Source organism: Merops nubicus, unplaced genomic scaffold (assembly GCF_000691845.1).
Source record: "Merops nubicus isolate BGI_N331 unplaced genomic scaffold, ASM69184v1 scaffold5239, whole genome shotgun sequence".
NCBI lineage: Eukaryota > Metazoa > Chordata > Aves > Coraciiformes > Meropidae > Merops > Merops nubicus.
In genome coordinates this window covers 9,571-34,331 of record NW_008628900.1, presented here as the reverse complement: position 1 = coordinate 34,331, position 24,761 = coordinate 9,571, and the positions used below count along the sequence as shown (strand labels likewise).

The 24,761-nt window shown below is 41.4% G+C and overlaps 1 protein-coding gene across 1 annotated transcript in view; it reads right to left on the bottom strand.

Moving 5' to 3' along the window:
• Positions 1 to 6,079: 6,079 nt before the first annotated feature.
• The window catches only part of HTRA3 (HtrA serine peptidase 3), a 19,632-nt gene continuing 950 nt past the window's right edge, over positions 6,080 to 24,761 (bottom strand). The window contains exons 2-8 of the mRNA XM_008946803.1: positions 23,650 to 23,872; positions 22,766 to 22,960; positions 17,486 to 17,518; positions 16,730 to 16,844; positions 9,464 to 9,512; positions 7,590 to 7,685; positions 6,080 to 7,066 (exon numbers count right to left, since the gene is read on the bottom strand). Coding sequence (XP_008945051.1) covers positions 6,901 to 7,066; positions 7,590 to 7,685; positions 9,464 to 9,512; positions 16,730 to 16,844; positions 17,486 to 17,518; positions 22,766 to 22,960; positions 23,650 to 23,820 — 825 coding nt within the window. The 5' untranslated portion in view covers positions 23,821 to 23,872 and the 3' untranslated portion in view covers positions 6,080 to 6,900. The remainder of the gene's footprint in view (positions 7,067 to 7,589; positions 7,686 to 9,463; positions 9,513 to 16,729; positions 16,845 to 17,485; positions 17,519 to 22,765; positions 22,961 to 23,649; positions 23,873 to 24,761) is intronic.

The window sequence follows — 24,761 nt, the reverse complement described above, 5'->3', positions numbered from 1 at the left end:
CCAAAGCTGGCCTTTTCAGCTTTCACACCACATTCGATTTCTGTTTGTGGCAGTTGCTCTTCATACCAGTAACCCTGAAGATATTGAAGCAAGAAATCTGATCACCTTTCTTTAAAGAAATCTCAGAAGCAATCGGAAAATTTACTGCAATAAAACCAGCAAAAAACGTACAGCATATGTACAGATTTTAAAAAAAAAAAAATATGAAACAATAATATTTATTTGTCATTGCACCTGTCATCACTTTCTCAGATTCTGCTCACAGGTTTCTCTTCATCATATAATATCTGATATCCCAGACCACTGAGAAGCTGTAAAGGGTTTTTCAAAACATTAGAACTCCCTTAACCCCCTGCAAAATTTTCTCTGCTCTTCCCTAAATGGAGGATTTAATGGTAAGATTTATGAGCCAGAATGGCAATTTTTCAGTACACCAGAATGCCAATATTTAATCCCAGAAGGGTAACACATCTCAGATGTTGAAGTCTTTCTGTGGATGCACAACGGGCAGCTTTATGCCCTCAATGTTAGCATTAGCTACTTCTCCAGTGGGATATACAGCTTGCAGAAGGTAACATGCATAACTGCAGTGGGAAACAGAGCACTGATGTCTAATCATAAAGACTACCAACATGATGGGCTTTCAAGACCATCTGGCAGCATTTTTGGTGGTTTAGGTGTATTTTCATATGTTCCTTGAGTCTGGATTTATAGATGGGAAACAAACAGCTTTAGAGGTAAACTGGCTAGAAAGGAAGTGTAATCAATGCATTTCAAACTCTAAGGTCAGAACTTTTGGTAGGTGGTTGTGGTAGGCACATTATGGTGTAGTGAGCTTGACATCTGAGCGAGGCAGGACCCAGCATTCTGCTGCCTTCTACTGAAAAACCTACTCCATGCTCTTGTAGACAGACCTAAACAATGACATGAAATATCACCTATTACTACACTTAGAAAGAGTTTATTTCTTCCATTTCCCCAGAACTCTATGGATGAGTTCTGCTGAGCGTGAGACGAAGTTGAGATTTTTTTTCAGTCATTCAAAATTCAGACTGAAATTTATCTAGCAGCCAAAGGCAAAACCTTCCTACTGAAATCAGCTTAAGTTTGCACAGTTGAAAGTCATCTCATCTAACCTGGGATTGTACAGCACAGACATGTACATCAGTTGTGGTCATAAGAGTCCCTCTTTACAGGAAGGAGGCTTTACAGTAAATATTTTTATGAGACAACTTTTTGTACCTGTTTTGAACCTCTACTTTCTGAGAAGAGGAGAGCTACTGTTTCCTTCCCTTGATGCTAAGGGACGTTTAGCCATGTAGCTCAGATATAACAACCAACAGTTTATGTAAGGTCAACCCTGAGGTGGACAACCTTCCACAGAAGGAGGACTGACCAGTTGGTACTACTGCTGTAGCACCACACATCTTGTTGGCCAACCAAGATGTTAGAAAGCCATCTTCAAAAGCATTACCACTATACTTTCTAGTATCACTGTCTCTCTTTGACATTTAGGATCTTCCTGACAAGACAGTTGAAGGCTTCTTGTTTCCTTGTTTGTTGGGTTAGTTGTTAGGGTTTGGTTTTGCTATTTTTCCCAAGCTGCTTCTGGGATTTCAAGCAGCAAGTCATTGTGCTTAGCTATTTATAGTTATGGAGGTAGAAGATCATTTCATACTGGAACACAACTTCAGATGGAGGCAATCGAGAAGTCATTGAACTTAGCAGCTGTGCAGCTGTGTCACCAAACCCCTCGTGCCGCCCAATTATTTTCCTTGGCGACTCCTTCCTCTAAGAACTTGTTTTTTCCTGACTGTGTCTCAGTTGGCTGTTTGTGAAGCCCTGGCCAGTGTTTGTTGAAGAAAGAAAGAGCAAGCAGTTGCTTCTGTTACTCTCCAGAGACCATTATTGGGAAAAGGCTGTTTAATATTGACATATTCTCACAGTCTCTGGGGGAACTTTTTGACAGAAAAGGAGGGGAAGAGGAAGGGAGGATGTGGGGAGACCTGCTCTGTCTGACCTTTCTTCCTGGAGCATAAAAATCAAAAGAGAAAAAACAAATATATTTTTCCTCTTTTTTTGTTTGTGACTGTGTAGCCTGACACTCCATTCCTGTATCCATGCTTCATGCTCCTCAAACTTTAGTTAACTGATAGTGAATATACCATTCAACAGTTTTTTTAGTAGTAAAATGCAATATAACATCGCCTTGCAAATTTGCCAAAAGATAGACAATTGGACCTGCCAGCAAGGTCTTCTAATCAACTCTGCCTTCACTGCTGGTGGTTCTTCCTGCCTCAGTTTACAGCCCATGGCATGACCTGGAAAGTTCTTCTACAGCACAGCCTGAGCAAGCTGTGTCTGCTGACACAAGCACTGTGAAGGTCTGCATAAAAGACCAAATCTACTATTTGCAGAATACGAAAGTTGCAAAAATAATTTGCTACTGTTGGAAGAGGGATAGGGACAAACATAGACCTGGATGTTTCCCCAGGCACATTCAGTTTAATGAAGATTACAGAAACCCAAGTAAATAAGGGGAATAAATTAAAATAAACATACTACACCCCTTTCACTTCCCTTTTTGAGTCTTCCTCCTGCTTCAAAGCAATTCTCAGACTCCCGTGTGTGGGTACAGAAAGCACACCCTCACTATCCATACACATCCCCTCTGGGGTAAGCTCTTAACCTTGCATGTCTTTGAACAGCATCTTCTGGCTGGTGGTGCCTGAGCGGCGGCGGCATCACCTCCTATATCCTGCCGTGTCTTGCAGTTAAATAAACTTTTCCTCAACCCACTGCCCTAGTATTATGCTATGGATTTGAAACGTTCAGCAAAACACTCCAGACTTCAGAGCCTGGGAAGAAAAAAAAGAAAAGAATTCCTCTTTTTTTCTGGGTTTCTGCTAAATCAACAAACCCTCAAGCAAGAAACAAGCAGTCAAAACAAAATTAAAAAAGCGTGAGCTTGCTGTCTGAGATGTAAGGTGGCACAGGATAGCTCGTGCGAAAGAGGTTATGCAGAATCCTGCTGTGCACAGATTTTTTGTGCACCCACTGAAGCTCCTCAGTAACCCAGATTTCTGCTGCCTTTTCAAGCCTTTTCAGACACCCCCCCCGCAGGCCAAAACCCCTGGAGACGCAGCAGGTACGACTGCTGGACTAGGAGTGCTGCGTCCAGCACAGCAGCCACAGCCTGCCAGTCGCCAGCTGGCTTTGCCAGCCTTGTACACACAGGCCAGCCCCAAGACTCATGCACCTCTTCTGTCATGTCCACTTCCTGAGAGAACTACAGGATCCCTGTCAAGAGAAGGAATTATCTTTATATTCCTTGTTTGCATATAGAAAGTGTCTCTCTTTCTAGTAACCTATTTTTGAACTGGTATCAGGGGTACAAGTGTGATGGAGCACTTGTGGAGTGGGGGAGCGAATAGCCACAAATAATCAGCTGTAGGAGCTACCGTGTGGTGCTCAGGGAGGGTGATAACGTGTGTGCCACACTGGCTGCTATCTGGAGGCTGTTTCTCCATTAACCCTTCCTCTTGTGGAGAGTTGGTTTTTTGGGATGTTACCCATCCCTCCTATCCCAAACTGCTCTGAGGGTACAAAGATAAATATAAGAGGCCATTCCTGTAGAAACGGGTCTTCTAGTGCCTGGTTCATGCAGCTACACAGCAATTTGGCCCATTGCAAAGCCTAATTAATTGTATATAAGAAACTAATGGACACATCTTCATTTCTTTAAAAAAATTATCTCCTAAGAATATAATGTTTTTTGTTATTCTATGCTGTTCCCCTTTCTTGTTTTCTGCTTCACCTGTACCTTGTCCTTCCCAACAGACCCATCTCTGTTTATGAATGGTATTGTATCATGCATGGTGGTACTTCATTTCTGTTTTCTGCTCAACATTGAGCCTGGAAAGCTGTCTTTAGCATGCTGAGCCCCACAGCCCACAGGGACAGGCAGGACAGGGGAGAGCTAACCCTGCAGGGGTTAGGTGGGTGGCAGAGCTGTGCAGCTCCCAGCACAGACCTTGCTGAGCTGCAGTATAGAAGCTCCCCGAAATGCTCACGTCGTTTGTATTGTTACTGAGCTCTTCCTTTCCTTATTTTGCTGATTAGGTCTTGCTGAAATAATGAAGAGGCTTTAAAAATCTTTGTGCTAATAAGAGTGGTAAGAGTAACGAATATCAAAAACATTCATCATGTTGACCTTGAGTTGGAAAAGCTGCAGCTGCCGGTCCAGTTTCTTTGAGAGATCAGGATCACACTTTTGTTACTTTTCTGCCTGAGAGACACAGCCAGTAACTGTTCATAACAGAGGAGTTAACAGAACGTTTTCTTCTAGGCACTAACTGCCCTTTTCTTTTGTCTTAGCCAAGAAACAAAGACATCAAGGTTGTGTTAGAGACTTGACATTAACTTCTGGCATCAGTAGATGCTTACTTGATCTTAAGACCAAGAATTAGCCTTTGCAGCTCTGGCTGATGTCAGGGGGATGAGTGGCAATTAATAAAGTCTACTCATATCTCAGCAGCTAAGGGTCACACCGCAGCTGAAATGACACAGATCCTCCTGCAGCCAAAGGAACTGACAATGCTTTCTTCCAAAAAGAACCTCACCTGACCTTTATTCCCTCAGTGAAATCTGCAATGCAATGGCACTTCAAGACTCTAAGATGTGTGAGCTCCATAAGATTTTCAGATAAAGCTTAGAAAAATGGAACTGTTGGTGGAACGCAACAGTTTTTGATGAGTGAGGAAAGAGCCTTTTGCCCCTCCAGACAGTGGCACAGTTAAAAGGCCACGGCACTCACCTAATGCCAACAACAATGTATTGTTTTAGTTTTAATGATTTCAGACTCTGTTCAGCATTACCATAAGGGTTGTTATGCAATTTATTTCAAAACCATTACAGCATTATCTAGAAGCCAGACAGCAGATCCACAGAGTGGGTCTTCTTACCAAACAATTTGTCAAAAATCTGAAAGATTAATCAATAGACACAGAGACACAATAGACACAGAGATAGCCCTCACAAGATCTAAAATCGTTGTCCTAACGTGGTACACTTGTAGGGATAGGTTTAACTTTAGCCATGGCAGCACCTTCTGCATGCCATGGTTATCATAAGTTCAGAAGATGCTTTTGGTTTTTTCCAAGCTCAGATGCTAAGGTTTTATCTTAATGAAAAGCAGTTGATCCCTCTAAATACGAAATGCTCAACAGATACAACTACATATCTTTCACAGGAGGGGTGAAAGCAGCTCTTCCTTTAGCAACAGCATGAGTATCCTGTCATTACCAGAAGACATGGGCAGTAATGTGATGGAAATAAATGGTATTCATTTTGAAGATGAATACACCACATCCACCTCTCGTCTGTAGAGCTGAAGTCACAGCAGGTAATGAAGAGATTGCTCATTTCAGCACACCTGGCGTTGTACAAGGCTTGTCACAAACAGGTCAGCTGGCATACCCAGCAAGTCTAGGCATGATAGCAACCTCAAGGGAAGGCTCCATCTGCCCCAAAGGTATAGTCTGATGACAAAAAGTGTTCAGCAAAGGCACAAGAACAAAGTCTAAAAAGCATAGCTTGCTCTAGAAAATGCTCCAGATAGACATACACCTCAGCCTCTTTGGGAAGAAATAAGATAGCTGTGTGGTTTAAGGTACCTAGGAGATCTGGATTTAGCTCTTATCAATTTCAGTCCTGGGTTTATTCCACAAAAATCTCACATTCTCTAGCTGTACAATAGGGTTAATAGTGCTTCCTTTCTGCTTCTTGTGACGTACAGGCAGAACTGAGGACAACAGGATCCCAGCTAGAGACTCTCTAAATTACACCAAAACACAATTCATAAATACAAAAAAAAAACCCCAGTGTAAATAAATTACATGTGTGCAAAGCATTTCTAAACATAGTCTAAATAAGGGCGGAAGAATTATACCATAGGGCTGTGAAGGGTTTTTGTAACAACAGGAGCCAATTTTCTGTGAGAAAATTTTCTCCTAGGAGTCTATTCTGTCCAGTCTGACAGAAAAGGGAGGGAAGACATAACTGCTTTAAAAGAGGTTTACACCAACTCATTATTTGTGTAAACTTTAATCTCCTTACAGTAGAAACATACACAATACAAGCCAAAAGTAGTATAACAATTTTACAGTAAAGCTTACCAGTAATATGCAAAACTAATTTGTATCAAATTCTTTAGAAATTGTGCACTTTCTCAAACTTAACTTTGTTCAGCACATCGTTGTGATTTATATATAATAAGACATTAATTCTATAAGAATCATTTACTATATTCCAAAATTGCATGACCTAGGTGTAACACTCTGTAGCCTGACACCATTTTTGCTCCTTTCAATATTTACAGATTTAATCTACCTGCATTGACATGTAGCATAGAAGCACTAAGAACAAATACAAGCTTTGCCAAGACTATTTCCACATGGAAGAAGTTACATAAAGAAAAGCTCAACTGTACATTGCAATAGCTTGGTTCTGCTGCAGCCATGACTGGAGTTTAAGAATAATTTCCCCTTTTGGCACGCTTCCTCACTTCCAGCAGTATTTTGGTCTTTCAAACTGCAGAACTGAATTTGCTCTGAACCTGCAGGAACTGGAAGTGGACCTCATTTTTATCAGCTATCCAAAATTTGTTTTGCTCCTCCCCCTCCCCAGAACACAGTTCTTAAATTTCTTTGGAAGTTACATGTTCTATAAATGGCATAACTGAATTAATTCTAGCTGCTATGTACAGAAATGGCTCAGGCAATTAAGTTAGTCCACCTTGTCATTAGTCAACAGGAAGTATAATTACTGTAGCTGTAAAGGAGGTATCTAGTGTTCCAGAATAAGTGAGTTTAATTATGGTGAGAGCTTCCTCAATTCTATTTACATGACAATTTCAGGCTCAATGTTAAATAGTAAGTCATCATTTCCTCTTCGAACTTCAAGTAGTAGAGGCGATTCATTCATCACAGCCTCCTGCAGGTCACTGGAAGTCATCAAAGGACGTCCATTGACTTTAACAATGATATCTCCATCTTGGATCCCTCCTCTGCAAAGACAAGAAGAAAAAGGCAGTAAGCATGCATTCTTTTTTTGCTTTCTAATTTTTACATATTTTCATTTTTAGAAGTGTCCTATTTACTTTCCAACTGTTCTGTAAAATAGTCACTACCTCTCAGAAGAAGTATTGTCTCACATAATAGCTCTGACAGTGTCTTAAGTGAATGCTATCCTCTCTCCTCTTTAAGCTAAATCTAAGTTTCTATTTATTAATCAACATACTTTTGAAACAAATCAAATTTGGTCCTTTGTATTTGGTGTGTTCTTTAAATTTGCACACCGTTAGTGTTTCATAATGTCATTTTAAAATTTCTGATACTGGACTATTCCACTTGTGTAAATGTGAGTAGAACCTTAGCACAAATACCTTTTTTTTTAACCTAAATGCACTATTTTCAATTGTTTAAATACAAATCAATACTGGTATGAGGAAATACTTGAATATAAATACTACATACTAGTATCTATTTGGAGATTTAGTTATGGTGAATAAAATAATATGCTCCACATACCTATGGGAAGGTGAGTTTGGAACAACTTCATGCACATAAATTCCACTTCTGACATCAGGAAAATCAGCATTACTGTGTTTCAGTTCTTCCACCAAGCTAAAAGAAGCACAAAAATATATAGAACTCGATTCCTACAAAAGTATTAGCATTCAAAAATTATTACTTATTTATTCTCATTTTTTTTGAGAATGACTTAACAGTTAACTGTTTGCCCATTGTTCTTGTGATGAGAATGCAGAGGATTTGAATTTGGATTAAACCAAATAACACAGATTTTAAGAGAGTAAAAGCTATTTACCTGTGCAAAGCATGCTACATTTAATGGTCTCACACATCCCCTGCAAGAACCTGACTGTTGCTATTTGTAGCAGCAGCACAGAGGCCACTGTCGAAGAGCACAGGAACAGCAGCACTCTCTGTCCTAGGTGCTGTCAGGCACGAGAGACACTCCTGACCCAAAGCATTAATGCTGGTGATGGGGCAGGAACTTGCTAATGCTTTAGCTTCTTTCTTTTTGCAAGTCATTCTTAACTTGTCTTTATCTAGAACAATGTAATTATATTGTTATATATAACTTCAGTCATCAGATAGATCAGAACTGTGAGAGTTCTCCATGGAAACCTCCACTTCCTTAAGTTTTCTTGAGGAAGTTTGTGCATCCCTTTCTCAAGAAATGGAAACAGATACAAAACAGGGACTCTAAAAACATCCACTCATTTCTGAGGAAATGACATTATTTCAGGTCTGTGTACAGTGTGGGTTAAAACCCATTTCAAGAAAGAACAGGTTTTAAACTCATGACGGATTACTATGCTGTCTGCCATGAAAACCTGGGGTCCTTCAGATGGCAAGGAAGTCAAAACGGCTGCACACAGCTTCACTTCATTTGATTTTGTACTGAGGAAGCTAACAAATAAATGAGTATAGCAAACACAGCAAAGAAGTAGTCTTTTCCTGAAAACAGGCCTGGAGACAGACTGCTTCATCAGACACCACAAAGCAGTAAAATCTGACATCATGTTCATTCACAATTAGGCAGAGAAACATCCTGAGTCTCTGTCTACTGGTGGTGGCCTGGTGATGTTAATGCCATTGCAGTGATCCATTCCAGCTGAGGCTCTGACCCTTTAGGGAGGATTGCACGAGTGTAACTCAATAAACAAAGATGGCTTCAGTACACCCCAGCTGGAAATTGTCTTGTTTAATTTTGTAGTCTACCACCACATTGGAAACGTGCCTACTCCTGGGAAAGAACCCAAGTGTAAGAGCCCTCATTTGTCATCCCAGAATATATCCGGGTAATGGCAGACACCAAGCAATGCAAGAGAGAAAAGACAGTAAAGAACTGGAGCAGGGTGTCCATATTCTGGCTTTGTTAACATGGAGGCATGAAACCTTAGTTCTTCACTTTAGCAACTACTTTCTTTCCAGTTAATGGTTAGGGACCAAATCTCACATCACACGGCCTCCACTGGCACTGACAGAACTACTGCCAAACTCCCAGGCAGCTCATCTGTCAGTGGCACGGTCACCTGAAAGCAGGAGCTTGTTTAAATGCCACCTAAAACCTGGTGTAACTCCAGACATCTTGTCAAGAGCTAAAGCCTGTGTTGAGGCTCTTCCTAATTTCTCTCAGCTATCAAAAGGGCATCCACTATTTATCAGTATTTAGAGAATGACTGACAGTGATTTTCCAGGTCTCAGAGCATAGATTTCACCAGTATCATTAAAATGTTTGCAGACTTCATAGAATCTAATGCACACTTGTGGGTCCTCTGGAGATTTGCAATGAATGCTGAGTGATGAAGATCTGAACCAGCACTGATGACAGTTTGCATGTGTGATGGTAGAGATCACCCTGCTAAGGCACTTACGCAGGTGTTATTGTCAGCATCCTGATGCCAATGAAACGTTTCTTCCCATCTGAAAATAACACAGAGGATATTTAAGAAATTTAGGCAAACACTGACAAAAATAAGTACTCTGATGACCCAAAATACCTGTCAATTAAAACAGGAGGTATCAACTTTCAACAAAACTAAACAGAACTCATATGCATCTACACTGAGGTGATTTTTCATTTTGGTTAGCCCTGGTGTGCAGAATGACAATCCCTCTCCCTGCTGGTGAGGCTAAGACAGAAGCTCATTTACACTCCACGAGAGTTTTCCTTCAGGAAATTCAGGAAAATTTCTGTGATCTAGTATCACATGACCTCTCACTAAATCGCAAATTTTGTAATCAACTACCATTTCATCTGGAACTGGTCAAGACAATTTAAACATACGGTGCCTTGGTTAAAATGTAGAAATGGGATTTAAAGAAATTAAAACTTCCACCTTTCAGAGAAAGGACAACCAAAAGAGTCATTCTGATTCCAATGCAAATGGCTTGTAATTTCTAGCTCAAAGAATGAAAAGCGAGTTTTTTAAAAAGATATAGACCTTAGCCAAAATGATCACAAAAGTCATCAGAGGGCTGGAACCTCTGCTGTGAATAAAGGCTGGAAGAGTTGGGGTTGTTCAGTCTGGAGAAGAGAAGGCTCCAGGGAGACCTTATTGTGGCCTTTCAGTACTTAAAGGGGGCCTATAAGAAAGATGGGGTCAGATGGTTTTTTTAGCAGATCCTGTTGTAACAGGACAAGGGGTAATATATTTAACATAAACGAGGGTAGTTTTAGACTAGATAGAAGGAATAAATATTTTACTATGAGGGTGATAAAACACAGAAACATGTTGCCCAGGAAGGTGGTAGATGCCCTGTCCCTGGAAACATTCAAGGTCTGTCTGGACAGGGCTCTGAGCAACCTGATCTAGTTAAAGATGCCCCTGCTCACTGCAGAGGGGTCAGACTAGATGATCTTTAAGGGTCACTTCCAACCCAAATTCTATGATCCTATAGTCAGCCAGGACTCTACAGAATTTTAAATGGTGAAAATTCACTCCTTTAGGAACAGCACCACATTTCTGTATCTGGCTTTTAGTAGTCATGATATTGCACAGCTGTCTTATGAAGAAAAGGCAGTTTGATGATTTCCTTGAAGTGTTTCAGTAGTTAGTTATATCCGGTATTCCAGCATATCTACTTCACTATGTCTTTGAGCTTCCCGTGTTCTCATGCAAGAGTTTGAAAAGGAGATGTACACAGTCTCCTCTAACTGTTATTCTTTCCAAGAAAAATAGTCCCAGCTAAAGGAATTAGTCCTGAATCTTATGCATGTCCAATATTTCCATTAGTGTAAGTGAAAATGTTGATTACTAAACGTTTGATTTACTACACTCTGAACAGTCTTACATCTGTGTCACCCCTGCATTTCCCTGACATGTTCTGGCTTGCCTCTGTTTTAGAGTAAAAGTAACAAGATCAGCATCAGCTATAGTAAGAGTGTCATGAAGAAGTCCAGTTACTCAAAACTGAAGCCCCAAAAGCTTCAGGCATGGCCATGAATTAGTGTGCTCATGGTGCTTCTCTCATCCACATAGCATAAATGTAAACTTTCACTTTTTAAAGATATCCATACGTGGTAATTCTCCCACCTGAAACTCATCTCCCTGTCCCTGCAATGTGGACAGATAAATGATGGAGGTGTCTTCATGAGACACACAGATTGCAGACTGGCAACAGTTTACTGTTTGCATTATGCAGTTTGCTGCTGGTCATCAACTGTGTGATGCAGAATTACACAGAAGCACAAAACATACTCAGGGGGCTGGGTTAGGAATATTTATATGAAAGAAAAATTGAAAATGAAAGAAGGGACAAAAGAAACTGATCTGGAAGAAAGAAAACAGCAAGGAGGAGATAGGGCAAGAATGAAAAACCACAGCAGAAATGCTGCTGATCTAAAAGGGAATTATTTCCCCACAGCCATTCATGATACATGCAAAAATAAGGCTTTGGAGAAAAAATAAAGTCTGGTAACCACATACTTATTCAAAACTAAAACACTCATTCTACCCTAATCTTGGGGCAAGTTAGGCTATTATTTCACTCCTGTTCATGCATTAAAGCTCAAAGTGGCCTTCTGCCCTGTCTGCACAATATGTTTGTGATGCTGCAAATATAAAAATGATATAAAAACTACAACAGTAGCAGACTATTGTATAAAGTAAAACTAACAGCTATGAGCTATGGATTATTTTAGCAGCAGAGTCTAGACTCCTCTTTCCACCCTCCATCCATCTCATGTCAGAATACAGGTGAAATAAACTTCGGGCCTCTTGTTTTGCAGAAGCCCACTCCATTCAATTTAGCACAAGTCAAAAATCTTGCACAAAACCCCAAAGTTTTCATCAACAATGACTAGAGGGAATATAACTGTCCTGTGTATTAGAAGTATCAGCAGAGACTGAACAGGCACAGACAACCAGTTGTAGTGTTTTATCATCCCCAAAGGACAGGCACTTTGATGTCAGGGTTAAGTCACATCAGTAGAACAGTATGTGGCACCTGGAATTACCACTGTCATATTACATCTGCTCTGTGAATAAAAAACTTCAAAACCTGTCATTCTGGCAATTTGTGTAACCATGCAGCAGAAGAAAAAATAATTAGGAGAACTGGAATAAAGTGAGGTTGCAAATCTAAGAAGCCTGTCACCAGAGTGAAGTCCCAGCAGTAGTTAAAAGAAGGTTACTATGTTGGAACAATCAAACCACTGCAGCTTAAAGCTGGAGCAGAGCACAGCAGAGAGAGATACTCAAATCCCATTTCCTTTTTGTAAAAACCAGGCCAGACTGAACATTGATTCTAGTGGTACAAAGTCAGGCAAACCAGCTTCAAAACACTAAACTTCAATCTGTTTTGTGTTAATAGAAAGTCCCAAGCAGCTGACCCCAAGTATCTAGAAGCAGCTCACTCTTTACAGAGATTTCTGTTCCATAGTAAGGAAAGCATTTGCTCTGCTGATAAAGTTTTCTTTTTTCATTTGTGCTTGTAACAGTAGAGATACAAACCAGACAGATAAACACTGGCTGAAGGCAGAAGTGTTTATGACCTATAAACAGAAAACATGAAAACATCTTGCATCTATAATGCCAAATTACATGCACTGTACCTTCCATATACACTGTAGAGCTGAATTTAATCTCTAGCCTGAACCTAAACTCAGAAAGCCTCCTAAGCAGCCCTCACAACTATTGGTAATAATTATCAATAATAAACATACAAACACATAGGTAAGCATATTGTTTCAACAAAACTAATAGTGTTCTGTGGATTTAAATAAGGATTCAGATAAATTAATCGTGTGTGGCCAATGCAAAACTTTCTCATTTGTCTTTGCCCAACTGAAACAAAGTTTATTCAAAGCCTAAAATTTTAAACAAGGCTAACAGTAAGGGAGAGGCCAGGCTGACCTCTTAGGCTTCATTTTCTCTTTAATATTTTATCAGATTGCTAACTTACTGTCTTCTATTGTAGAGGATCCATGTTTGAACACTTTCTAGTTTTACTATTCTGCTCAAGTCTAAATTAGGAATAGATGGCAGAGCCAAGACCAAAACTGAGAAATTCCCATAGGATACTAACAAAAGGCACTGAAGTAAAAAAATTAGTCAGTGCTTAAGTATATAGATGCCTTTCAGAAGTAAAGACAGAACACAGATGGTTAAAACTGAGATATAAATGGAGATGCTTAAATTCATGCACCAGTTTAAGAACTCCTAACTAAAAAAAGGATGTTAACATTACTGCTGATAAATCCAACATTAGCAAAAGCTTTCAGACCATTTAACAGATAAATATCTCTATGCACAGTGTAGTAGATCTCTGATCAAAAATACATTAGGTATTATTATGTGTCACCCATGCACTAGGCAATATAGAATGCTTAAAAATTATTGGTGCTGTTTAAATAATAATAATAATAATCAGTGCTAATACTTCATTCAAATGCCATCCTCTCCCACTTCTTCCCCCTCTCTGCTCCTGTGTATTTTCAGTTATAAACAGTGGACAGGACTTCAAAATGTATGCCTTCTATATAAAACTGGCAGCTACCTCATCAACTGAGATTTAAAACACTAAAGTCAAGCTTATGAAATAATATTCTAAGTATCTCCTATATGCCAGATAGAGTGGTTTCCTAAGGGAATTTTATCATCTTCAGTCACTATGATATTTAGAGCAATATTGTAATACTCTTAAACTTATGATACAGTTAGGTCTCAGAAATAAGGGTGGAACCTACTGAAACTACTGAAGCGTAACTGGAGCAAAAGAAAACACGATAAAAACATCCAAAAAACTCTGCTTACAAAAATTACTTATGTCAAGAAATAATGCCTACACAACAAACCTGAAAACTATTACTAAAGGCCAAAAAAATGCAAATTAAGTCTCAAATATGGTGAAAATATTTCCTAGAAATTCTCCTTCTCTATGCGTCACGGGCTTTAAATGACTGTTTTGCCTGCAGCAAAAGTGCAAGAGGTACTTCAAACAAGCAAAATAAAAAAAAAAAAACAAAAAAAAACCAACCCACACGTTAAAAATCAAAAGAATATAAAAATTGTCTGAGCTCAGGGACAGCAGTGACACACCTGTGTTCCCCTGGGTTCTGTACTTTGTCCAGTCTTGTTCAATATATTCATTGATGACCTGGACGCAGGGATGGAGTGGACCCTCAGCAGATTTGCTGATGACACAAACCTTGGAGGGGTGGCTGACACAGCAGAAGGCTGTGCTGCCAGTCAGCTGCATTCAGACCTGGACAGGCTGGAGAGATAGGCAGAAGGGAACCTCATGAAGTTCAACAAGGGCAACTGTAGAGTCCTGCACCTGGGGAGGAGTAATGCCATGCACAGGTGTAAGTTAAGGGTCGACCTACTGGAAAGCAGCTCCATGGAGAAGGACCTGGGAGTGCTGGTGGACAAGATAACCACGAGCAAGCTGTGTGCTTTTGTGGCCAAGAAGGCAAATGGTACCCAGGAGTGCAGGAGAAGTTCTCCTCCTCCTCTACTCTGTCCTAGTAAGGCCACGTCAGCAGTACTGTGTCCAGTTCTGTGCTCCCCAGTTCAAGGGAGACAGGGAACTACTGGAGAGGGTCCAACAGAGGATACAAAGATGACAAGGGGAATGGAACGTCTCTGTGACAAGGAAAGGCTGAGAGACATGGGGCTGTTTAGCCTGAAGAAGAGAAGATTGAGAGGGGATCTCATCAATGCTTGTAAGGATCTAAAGGGTGGGGGTCAAGAGGATGGGGCCTGACTCTTTTCAGTGATGCCCAGTGTTAGGACAAGGGGCAAAAAATAGGCACAAAGTGGAACACAGGAAATTCCATCTGAACATGAGGAACAGAATCTGAATGTAACTTCCTCACTCTGCGGGTGACAATGCACTTGAACAGGCTACCCAGAGAGGTTGTGGTGTCTCCTTCTCTGAAGATTTTAAAAATCCACCTGGATGTGTTCCTGTGTGACCTGATCTAGGTGAACCTGCTTTAGTGGAGGGGTTGGACTAGATGATCTCCAGAGGTGCTTTCCAGCCCCTACCATTCTGTGATTCTGTGACAGTCACACTGATGCTAAGTGAGTGTGAATCCTTTCCTGTTGGTTAGGGGATAATGTGAATGATGAAAAATCAGTATGTTACAATCACAGGATAAACTTGAACCTTTCACTATGTTTTTTCTTAAGATTTCACAGGCAAAGTTATCTCTAGGCTCTCTAGCTGGGATCAGCAGGTTCATCATTCTCTGGAGACAAAGGTGCCTCAAGAAGCAAGGTAGCCAATTTCATTGGTGCCATCTCTCGCCTTCACTGAGTTACCAAGAACTAGCTCAGTTACCAAACACCCACTGACAGATGGTGGCCTTTCTGCACAAGGCTTGCAACTATTCCTCTGGAGCTATGCTTGCAGGGTGAGCAGTTGCTCCTCCCTGTTTTGAGATGAGCAGTTTGGTTCTGAAGGGTAACATCACCAATGATACAGGCCTCCTCTCTCAGAATCCAAACAACAAAAACCTGTGTGAATAAATAGGTTTTTTGACTTGTTGGCTGAAAAAAAATTGTCAGCTGCTTCAAAATGTACTTTCCAGCACATCGTTAACACTGCTTTTTAACAGCTCCATCCCCAAATCAACAAGTGTAAACAATATCATTTGGGGGATTCAGCAAAACACAGATGAAGGGACCCACCAGAACTGTGATGGTCTCAAGCAGTTGTGTAACTTCAAAACCTTGGATTAAGGGAAGTTTCTGAATAGAGAACACTGAAAGGACAATGGTGCAGGGAAACAACCCTAGCATCAGCAACAGGATGAACTCAGGAAAAGACAAGATTAATATCAAAAAGATTCAACAGAAGCAGCAGCCAACAGTCATGACACAAGATGATTAGGGTGTGGACGGATAAATTGGCAAGCAAAAGAGAAGGGAAGGTTTGGCATGGATGAAGCATTACTAGATCAGCTTTGGCTGTGCAGCACGTAGTATGACACCTCACACAGTGTGACAGATAGGAGGCAGGCACATAAAAATGTCCAGAGTACTGCAGTTATTACTATATATGCAGTTATTATGGAATATTTAGATTTATATTCTCTTTGGTGCAGAGGCCTTTCTTTTTTTCTGCCTCTGCCCCCCCTCCCCATGTATTCAGGCATTAGCACTCAGCTCTTCTTCCACTGGGGTCTCCAAGGCTACCACAATATCCAATTATGCAACACTGACACAGATGACCATGGCAAGACAAAGAGCACCTGCTGATAGCGCACACACACGCTACACTCCGTCTGTGGACAAGAGTTTTAGAAAGTTTTTACTTCATGTTCCACAGTACACCTTAATCTCCTTTTTGCTCAGACAATATGTGTAAAAAAGAGGTTAAGACTCCTTGAACAAGTCACCATCTGTTCTCAAGATTATTTGAGACTGTAATGACTCATCTGTGTCCTCACTATCCTCAGAGGCTCTTTTTCCCAGATTTACACTGATACTGTCTACTCTTCAAGGGTTTGAGTAATAAAACATCCCTCCCACTTATCTGAAGTTGTTTTCTATTTCCACGTCTGTGGTGTTCTGTACTGTAAAACGGTGCTGCTCCTTTCAGTAACAGGATCCCAGACCTGTGTCTTTTGGTAGTTCACCACCAGATCAGGATGACAACTGGAAGATGCCACTGTTTCTTGCAGACATTACCTTTACTATGCTTGTCGTGCGACTCTGTGAGAAACTGAGTGATGCGGTCAGAAGGAATAGCAAAAGAAATTCCAGCTGTCACCTTCAAGGTGTTAATGCCAATCACCTCACCATCCTGTTGAGAGACAGCAGCCAGTTAATTAGCTCCTCAGTAACCAAGTTCAGCTCATTGCCTAGCATTTCATGTTAAAAGCTGGTGTAAGAAATTTTAAGAATGTTGTAATCACTAAGAAGTAAACATTACTTGTAAGGGAGGATCTGGGCTCTGATTCACAATCCCTTCCACATTTAGCTGTGATGGCCACAGAGATTACAGTACAGTTTGTTCATCCAAGGTCCATCTCACCACTCAGCATGAGATCCCTTCTGCTGAGCAGGCAGTGGGAGTCACTACTGCCTCTACAGCCACAATTCACCAACCTGCAGAATCAGTGCAGTAATCTATTTTAAAAATCAGTTTTGCTGATTGACCAGGTCCCATCTCAGCCATGCACCTCAGGTTTCATAGTGTGAACAAGCATAACTGCTCCTGCCAGATACCATTTTCCTCACTGCTGTGTAAAATCTACTCTGCTCTATGAGGAAATGTTTTTCAATGGTGTATGAACTAAGATGTGATTTGTATAGTTTGTATTAGTTTAAGGGTGAATGACTGGAAGCTGGTGTGACCTATGAATCTTCTCAAAAAAATGTTCTTCTTATTTCAAACTAGCTCTTGAAACAAAACAAAACAAAAGCCAAGTCATTTGAACTTACCAGATTAACTAGAGGTCCTCCAGAGTTGCCGTACTGTAAAAATGACATAAGGGAAGAATAAATTGGTGCTTAACTGTAGGAAATGCAATTTTCAATTGAAACAGTATTTTGTTTGTAATTAAATAAGAGTTGGTAACGTCTTAAGCAGCACTGCAGACACAAAATTGATCATAGAATATTACAGGTAGGTCTTTTACCCTACATGTTCACAACTCTCACAATTAGGTTTTATTTCTTTTCAGAATCAAACCTTAGGATCAGTAATTTAGTACTCCAGATAGTTAGACTCTAAGTTTAAGAAGAACCTTTATGTTAAGAAATTGATGGATTATGAAGAGCTGTCCCTTAAAAATGGCCACAAGAAGGTCAAGAGCTTATGGGTAAAAATCAGGAATCAAGATAACAAAGGGAACCTTGTGGTTGGGGTCTACTACAGGCCGGCTGATGAAGGGGAACTTATTGATGAGGTCTTCTTACTCCAGCTACAAAAGACATCACACTCACAGGCTCTCGTCCTGCTGGGGGATTTCAACCAGCCTGATATATGCTGGAAAAGCTGCCCGGTGAGCTGTAGGCAATCCAGGAGACTCCTGGAGTGCCTTGATGACAACTTCCTAAGGGAGGAAATAGATGTCCCTACTCGAAGGGATGGAACACTAGACCTGATGGTCACAAATGCTAGTGAACTCATCAGGAACATCAAGATAGGAGGCAGCCTGGGCTGCAGTGATCACACATTAGCGCAGTTGATTGTCTGAAGGGGCGTGAGGGAGATGAAAAGCAAAGTCAGAACCCTAAATTTTAAGAAAGCAAACCTCCAGCTCTTCAAGCAGTTAGTAAGACTCCCAGGGAAATAGTCCTTAGAGACAAGGGAGCAGAACAGAGCTGGCAGATCTTTAAAGATGCTTATCATAGAGTGCAAGAACTCTTGATTCCCAGCTGCAGGAAACAGGGTAGGGAAGGAAGGAGACTGGCATGGCTTAGTTGAGACCTGCTGGTCAGACTAAAAGACAAGACTGCACAAGCAGTGGAAGCAGGGACAGGCATCCTGGGGAGAATACAGGGACACCGCCCGGCTGTGCAGGGACGAGGGGAGGAAGGCCAAGGCACAGCTGGAGCTGAACTTGGCGAGAGATGCAAAGGAAAACAGGAAGGGCTTCCACAGGTACATTAACCAGAAGAGGAAGGTTAAAGAAGGCATCCCCTCCCTGAAGAACAGCAATGGGGAGGTAGTAACAACGGATGAGGAGAAGGCTGAGGTCCTGAACAAGGGTTTTCTCTCAGTCGTCAGTGGCAACTCCTCTCCTCACAGCTCTCAAGTGGATGGCCCATGAGACAGGGACCAGTGAGAAAAAGTCCCTCCCACAGTCCACGAGGACAAGGTTCATGAATACTTGAGGAACCTTAACACACACAAGTCCGTGGGACCCAATGAGATGCACCCCAGAGTGCTAAAGAAATTGGCTGATGCAGTCTCCAACCCACTCTCCATAATATCTGAAAAGTCACGTCAGTCAGGCGAGGTCTCTAGTGACTGGAAGAAAGGAAATATCACCCCTAGTTTTAAAAAAGGTAGAAAGGAATACCCTTGGAACTACCACCCTGTCACCCTCACCTCTGTGCCTGGGGAGATCATGGAACAGATCCTCCTAGAAGAAATGCTGAGGCACATGGAGGACAGGAAGGTAATTCAGGAGAGTAAGCACGGCTTTACCAGGGGCAAGTCCTGCCTGACCAATCTGGTGGCTTTCTATGATGAAGCAACTGCACTGGTGGACAAGGGCAGAGCTGTGGATGTCATCTAGCTTGACTTTGCTAAGGCCTTTGACACTGTCCCCCTTAATATCCTCCTTTCCAAGTTGGTCAAAGTTGGAGACAGAGAGGTGCGAGGGGTGGACTGTGCAGTGGATAAGAAACTGGCTGGACGGCCGCACCCAGAGACTGGTGGTCAACGGCTTGACCTCTAGCTGGGCAAAAGTGACAAGTGGTGTCCCCTCACGGGTCCGTATTGGGACCGGTGTTGTTTGATATCTTCACCAATGACACAGACAGTGGCATCGAGTCACCCTCAGCATGTTTGCTGGTGATATTAAGCTGTGTGGTGCAGCTGACATGCCAGAGGGATGAGAGGCCATCCAGAGGGACCTGGACAGGCTGGAGAGGTGGGCTCAGGTGAACCTCATGAGGTTCAACAAGACCAAGTGCAGGTTCCTCCACCTGGGACAGGGCAACCAACATTACCAATAAAGGCTGGGAGAGGAAAGAAAGCAGTCCTCTGGAGAAAGACTTGGGGGTACTAGTCAATGAGAAGCTGGACATGAGCCACCAATGCGCAGCGGCAGCCCAGAAGGCCAATCACATCCTGGGCTGCATCAAAAGAAGTCTGGCCAGCAGATGGAGAGAGGTCGTCCTGCCGCTGTACTCTGCCCTGGTAAGACATCACCTGGAGTCCTGTGTCCAGCTCTGGAGCCCCCAGCACAAGAAGGATGTGGAGCTGTTGGAACATGTTCAGAGGAGAGCCACAAAAATGATCAGAGGGCTGGAGCACCTCTCCTATGAGGACAGGCTGAGGGAGTTGGGGTTGTTCAGCCTGAAGAGGAGGCTCCAGGGGGACCTTACAATGACTTTCCAGTACCTGAAAGGGGCCTACAAAAAAGCAGGGGAGGGTCTATTCACAAGGGTTTGTAGTGACAGGACGAGGGGTAATGGCTTTAAGCTAGAAAAGGGGAGATTTAGGTTAGATGTCAGGAAAAAGTTCTTCAACATGAGGGTGATAGGCCACTGGAACAGGCTGCCCAGAGAGGTGGAGGAGGCCCCATGCCTGGAGATATTCAAGGTCAAGCTTGATGAGGCTCTGAGTAGCCTGAACTATTTGGAGAAGTCTCTGCTTATAGCAGGGGGGTTGGACTAGATGACCTTTGGAGGTCACCTCCAACTCAAACATTCTATGATTCTATGATCATTACACAGTTAAAAGAAGTATTTAAATTCTTCTAAAGACTGTCTGGACAAGGTTTTTAAACTAATTAATTTGTATTTAAAGCTATATTTCAGTGAGGTGCACATACAGTTTTTAGGTGTTATTCATTGCTTTGGTTTCTAACGCTGTCAGTCTCCCATTCTCCACTGGAGAAGAACACAGTACTTTCCATGTTTAATCACAGCGTGTTACGATGAGGTAGCTACTCCATAAGGATTGATTTAGTAACCACAGACCTGCACCCCTCTCCAGGGAGACCATACAGCATCTCTGAGCAGTCTGAAATTGCCTAATACCTAATGGTCTTCAACGGAAACCTCCAACAGGACTACAGGAAATGAGAGTTGGAGAAGTTTCTTGTCCATCTTCATGTTGGCAAGTTTGTTTCTGATTAAGGCCAGAGTTTTCAAGTAGGTCTACTGAGCAGCCAAGAACAGCAATTTACCACTCAAAAGAAACAAAAGCTAAGTGATGCAAGACCACATGAGCCATATAAACTGTTTATGCTGTGATATCACTGGGCAAACCTTATTGATTCTCAGAAGAATAAAACAGACTAAATCAAAGTTTTAAAAACAGCTTCGAGTTTGTACAAAGAGATCAGTTTCTTACACTGTATCATTTCAGTGACCAGAGGCTACACACTTGATTTTTATGTCTGATTGACACAAAGGAACCAAGATAATGACTTTTCAGTGTTCTTCAGCATATCATCTTTCATTCACTTGTCCTCTCCTCGAAGGATGAAATAGAGAAAGAAGTTCAGGACATGCAGTGTAGTTCCATTTAAAAACGCATGGCCTTGTTTTCTCCTGCCCCATGTTCCTGCTGCCCTAACATTTCTCAGAAGGCAGCTGTATGCACATTCCTGCAGGGAAGTCTTGGCTGAGCCACAGGAATGCTCTGAATAGACCAGCTCTCAAACTCCTCCCATTCTCAGGAGAAAACTAGTGCATTAGTTAAGCACAAACATCCCTATGCCAGGGACTATCTTCATATTTTGTGGTCTCAGATGGCAAAGCAGTCCAAATACATTGTCATTTTCCTTACCTCCTCTGCTATCACTTTTCCCATTGGTCTAGCATTATCTGACACAATTTGCTACCCTTGTCTAAACTGGCTCATTTGCTTTTGAGGGCAGTGAATGCCTAAGTATATATAAGGAAGCAGTTTGATTTTGAGGAATGTGTATAGGCGTGAAGTCAAGAATTCCATGTTCTAATTCTGACTCTGCCACCAATTCATTGTCTGCTCCCCAGTAACCCATTTTGCATATTTTTTCCTATTCTCCTTATAGAACCAAAAAAAGTAATTCCAATTAAATGTCTTAAGAGGTTCAGCTCCTGGATTATATAGAACCTTTTTGAATAAGCTCATTTTTATGTCATATCTTAGCACAAAAAGTAATTATCCTCTTTTTCCCCCATACAGTTTCTCTCAGCAAGTCTGTGATGATAAACATTAGTGAAATCCTTTTGGTGTGTTAAATGCTAAGCATTATGACTTATGTCAAACCTGACGTTAAGGTCCAGCAAATAAATCCAGAAAATATTTTCCTTTCAATGTATAATAGATTTAAGCCATAAAATTTCAGGCCATTTTCTATCTCAGATATGCATGCAGTGTTCTTTTTAGAATCAGTGCGAGTTCTATATGCACCCAAGGACTTGAGATCTTTGGATCCCTCCAAGCTGCTCTGAAGGGACTTTATTTTCACCTATTTCTATATAACATGCAGTACTACCACCTTTAAGTTCAAAATGTATCTCAAACTTTATGTTATTTTACAAATGTACAAAAGGAAAACAAGAAAAACAACAAAGAAAACAGCCCTCTCTTAAGTTCTTATTTTGGTGCCCTGTCATTAAATTGAAGCAGATACTATCAACGTGACTATTCCATCTGGTTCTAATGCATGGAGATGAAAGAAACTTTGGCTGTATTCTACAGCTTCCTTGGCTAGATCAGCTGAACAAGCAGAGAGAGAATTGTGTTGATTTACTGCTGGCCTACACAACCATGTGTTACTGCATGAGATCTACAGAATGAGAAGGGTCTGTCATATGGAACATCTCCATAGACAATGTCGAAGAGGGAAGTTTTATTTATTGTACCTTTCACAATACTAATGCCTAAATGAAACCTACAGGCAGTGCACAGTCTTTTACAAAAAAGAAGAACTGATCATTTACTCTAATCAAAGCTACTTTTATTTAGTGAATTCATCTTCCGGAGCACACGCTTCCCTGCTGAATAGGTGGGGGCTGTGAAGTCCAGCTCCCCACACCCCCAGTACTTACATTGATAATAGCATCTGTCTGAATGTAATCCATGTCCGAGTCCCGCAGGCCGAGTTCTTTGCCGTCCCGCTGAGCAGTGCTGACAATACCTGTTGTCACAGTGTTCTGGAGGGCAAACGGACTTCCAATCGCCACCACAAATTCTCCGGGCCTCAGATCAGCTGAGTGTCCCAGTAACAACACTGGCAGTTTTTTCTTAAATAAACAAACACAGAGAGAAAGAAACACGCACTAGTTTAAGCAGTAGTTTATATCCAAAAGGAACCTGACTGGAAAGATCAAGAACTAGCAAGCAGTTAGGAACACACGCTTTCCATTACATTAATGAAAGAGCCACTCACTATCATATACCCAAAAATTACACCAGTTAAAAGTTAGTACACTGCAGGGTGTTTCTGCTTTAAACTGTCTTCAGAAACAAAGTGCTAGCAGTAGGATCTTGCAATTATATCCAAAAAAAAAAAGCCAGCAAGATTCTGGAATAGATTTCCCCACTTTCCAGCAGATTTTTCCCTCGTCCTCCCAGAGGCAGAATACAAACCTGCTGTTGACCAGTGTGCCACTCTCCCTACACTATGTACCACAAGGCAGTCCAGGTACAAAGGTACAAGGATTAGGAAATTTTCAGGTAAATATAGCAGAATCCGGCTACATATTCACTGAGCCACATTTTTTTCCCTTCCTTTTTAGCAGTTCCTAGTACATAAGACAAAGTAATGTAATTCCAAGACAATAAAAATTTCCAGGCCTGTATTTCAGCACCTTTTTTTCCCCAGATATGTTTCCAAGGAATCCCTAAACAACTATTCCAACCAGTCGCTGTAGACTAAATGACACTGAAATAGGGTTCCAAATTAACTAATTCATCTGTTTACGCCGCTCACCTTGGGATGAATCTTTATTGTTGCAATGTCAGATTTCTTGTCAATGTCTTTGATGGTTGCTTCATAGGTATCTCCATTCTGTAGCTGCACTTTCAACTGTTGCCTCCCTGAAATAGCATTGGTGCTTGACACCACATGGGCATTGGTCACAATTAAACCAGAATCAGACATAATAAATCCAGATCCACTGGAAAGTGGGACATTTCGACCAAAGAGAGGGTGCCTGTACAAAAAAAAAAAAAAAAATCAAACTATTTTAAGTCATAAGAGAAGTATAACTTAAGAGACAATTGCATTAGAAATCATTTATCATCTTTCACCCTGAGAAATAACAAAACATATGACCAATGTTACAAGCCTTACAAAAACTAAATTTTAAAATATTAACAAATAAAGGGTCCTTTGCTGAGAATTGTGACTGCTTTTGGTCAGCCAGGGAGATAGGAACCGAGGTTTTCAGACAGTCTGTGATGTCCTATGGTTTTCAATTCTGTCTTCAGAGGCTTCCTTGCAAAGAGGCTAGGTGACAAAAAAGGAAGGAGCAGGAGCTCATGTCATCCCAACAGTTGCTGCTTTTCTGTACAGGAAGAAAATGATGACAGGAAATATCAGGGCTGACAAATGGACTGATCACCTAACGGGGAAGAGGGAAGAAGGCGCAACCTTGCAGCTGGACGGAAAAAAAAAAAAAAGAGGGGACGTCTCAGGGAATCAGGAAACCCAAATGTAGACTGGCAGGAAAAAGCATGTCTGGAAACTGAGAGGACTGGGATTGTGAAAGAAAAGAAATTAAAACACAATAACAATGGGTAAAACTTGGTGGGAAACAACACTTGCTGCAATATAGACCGCTAAAAGACTTTATAAACTGTTTAAAGTATTGTGACTTTTTTAATGAACAATTGCTGTAATGACCTTAGATTTGTTAGCAGAAGAGAAAGTGCCTAGGCAGTAGAAAATGAGAAAAGGCCCACAAATTCTTCTTTCTTCCAAGATGTGGCCCTTATTAGGAAATTGTTTGAAAGTTATGGGCTATTCAGCAGTAAAGAATTAGAGCCAATCCAGGCAGAAGGCAGTATCACAATTAGCGCCCAGCAGGCTGTTGGACAAAC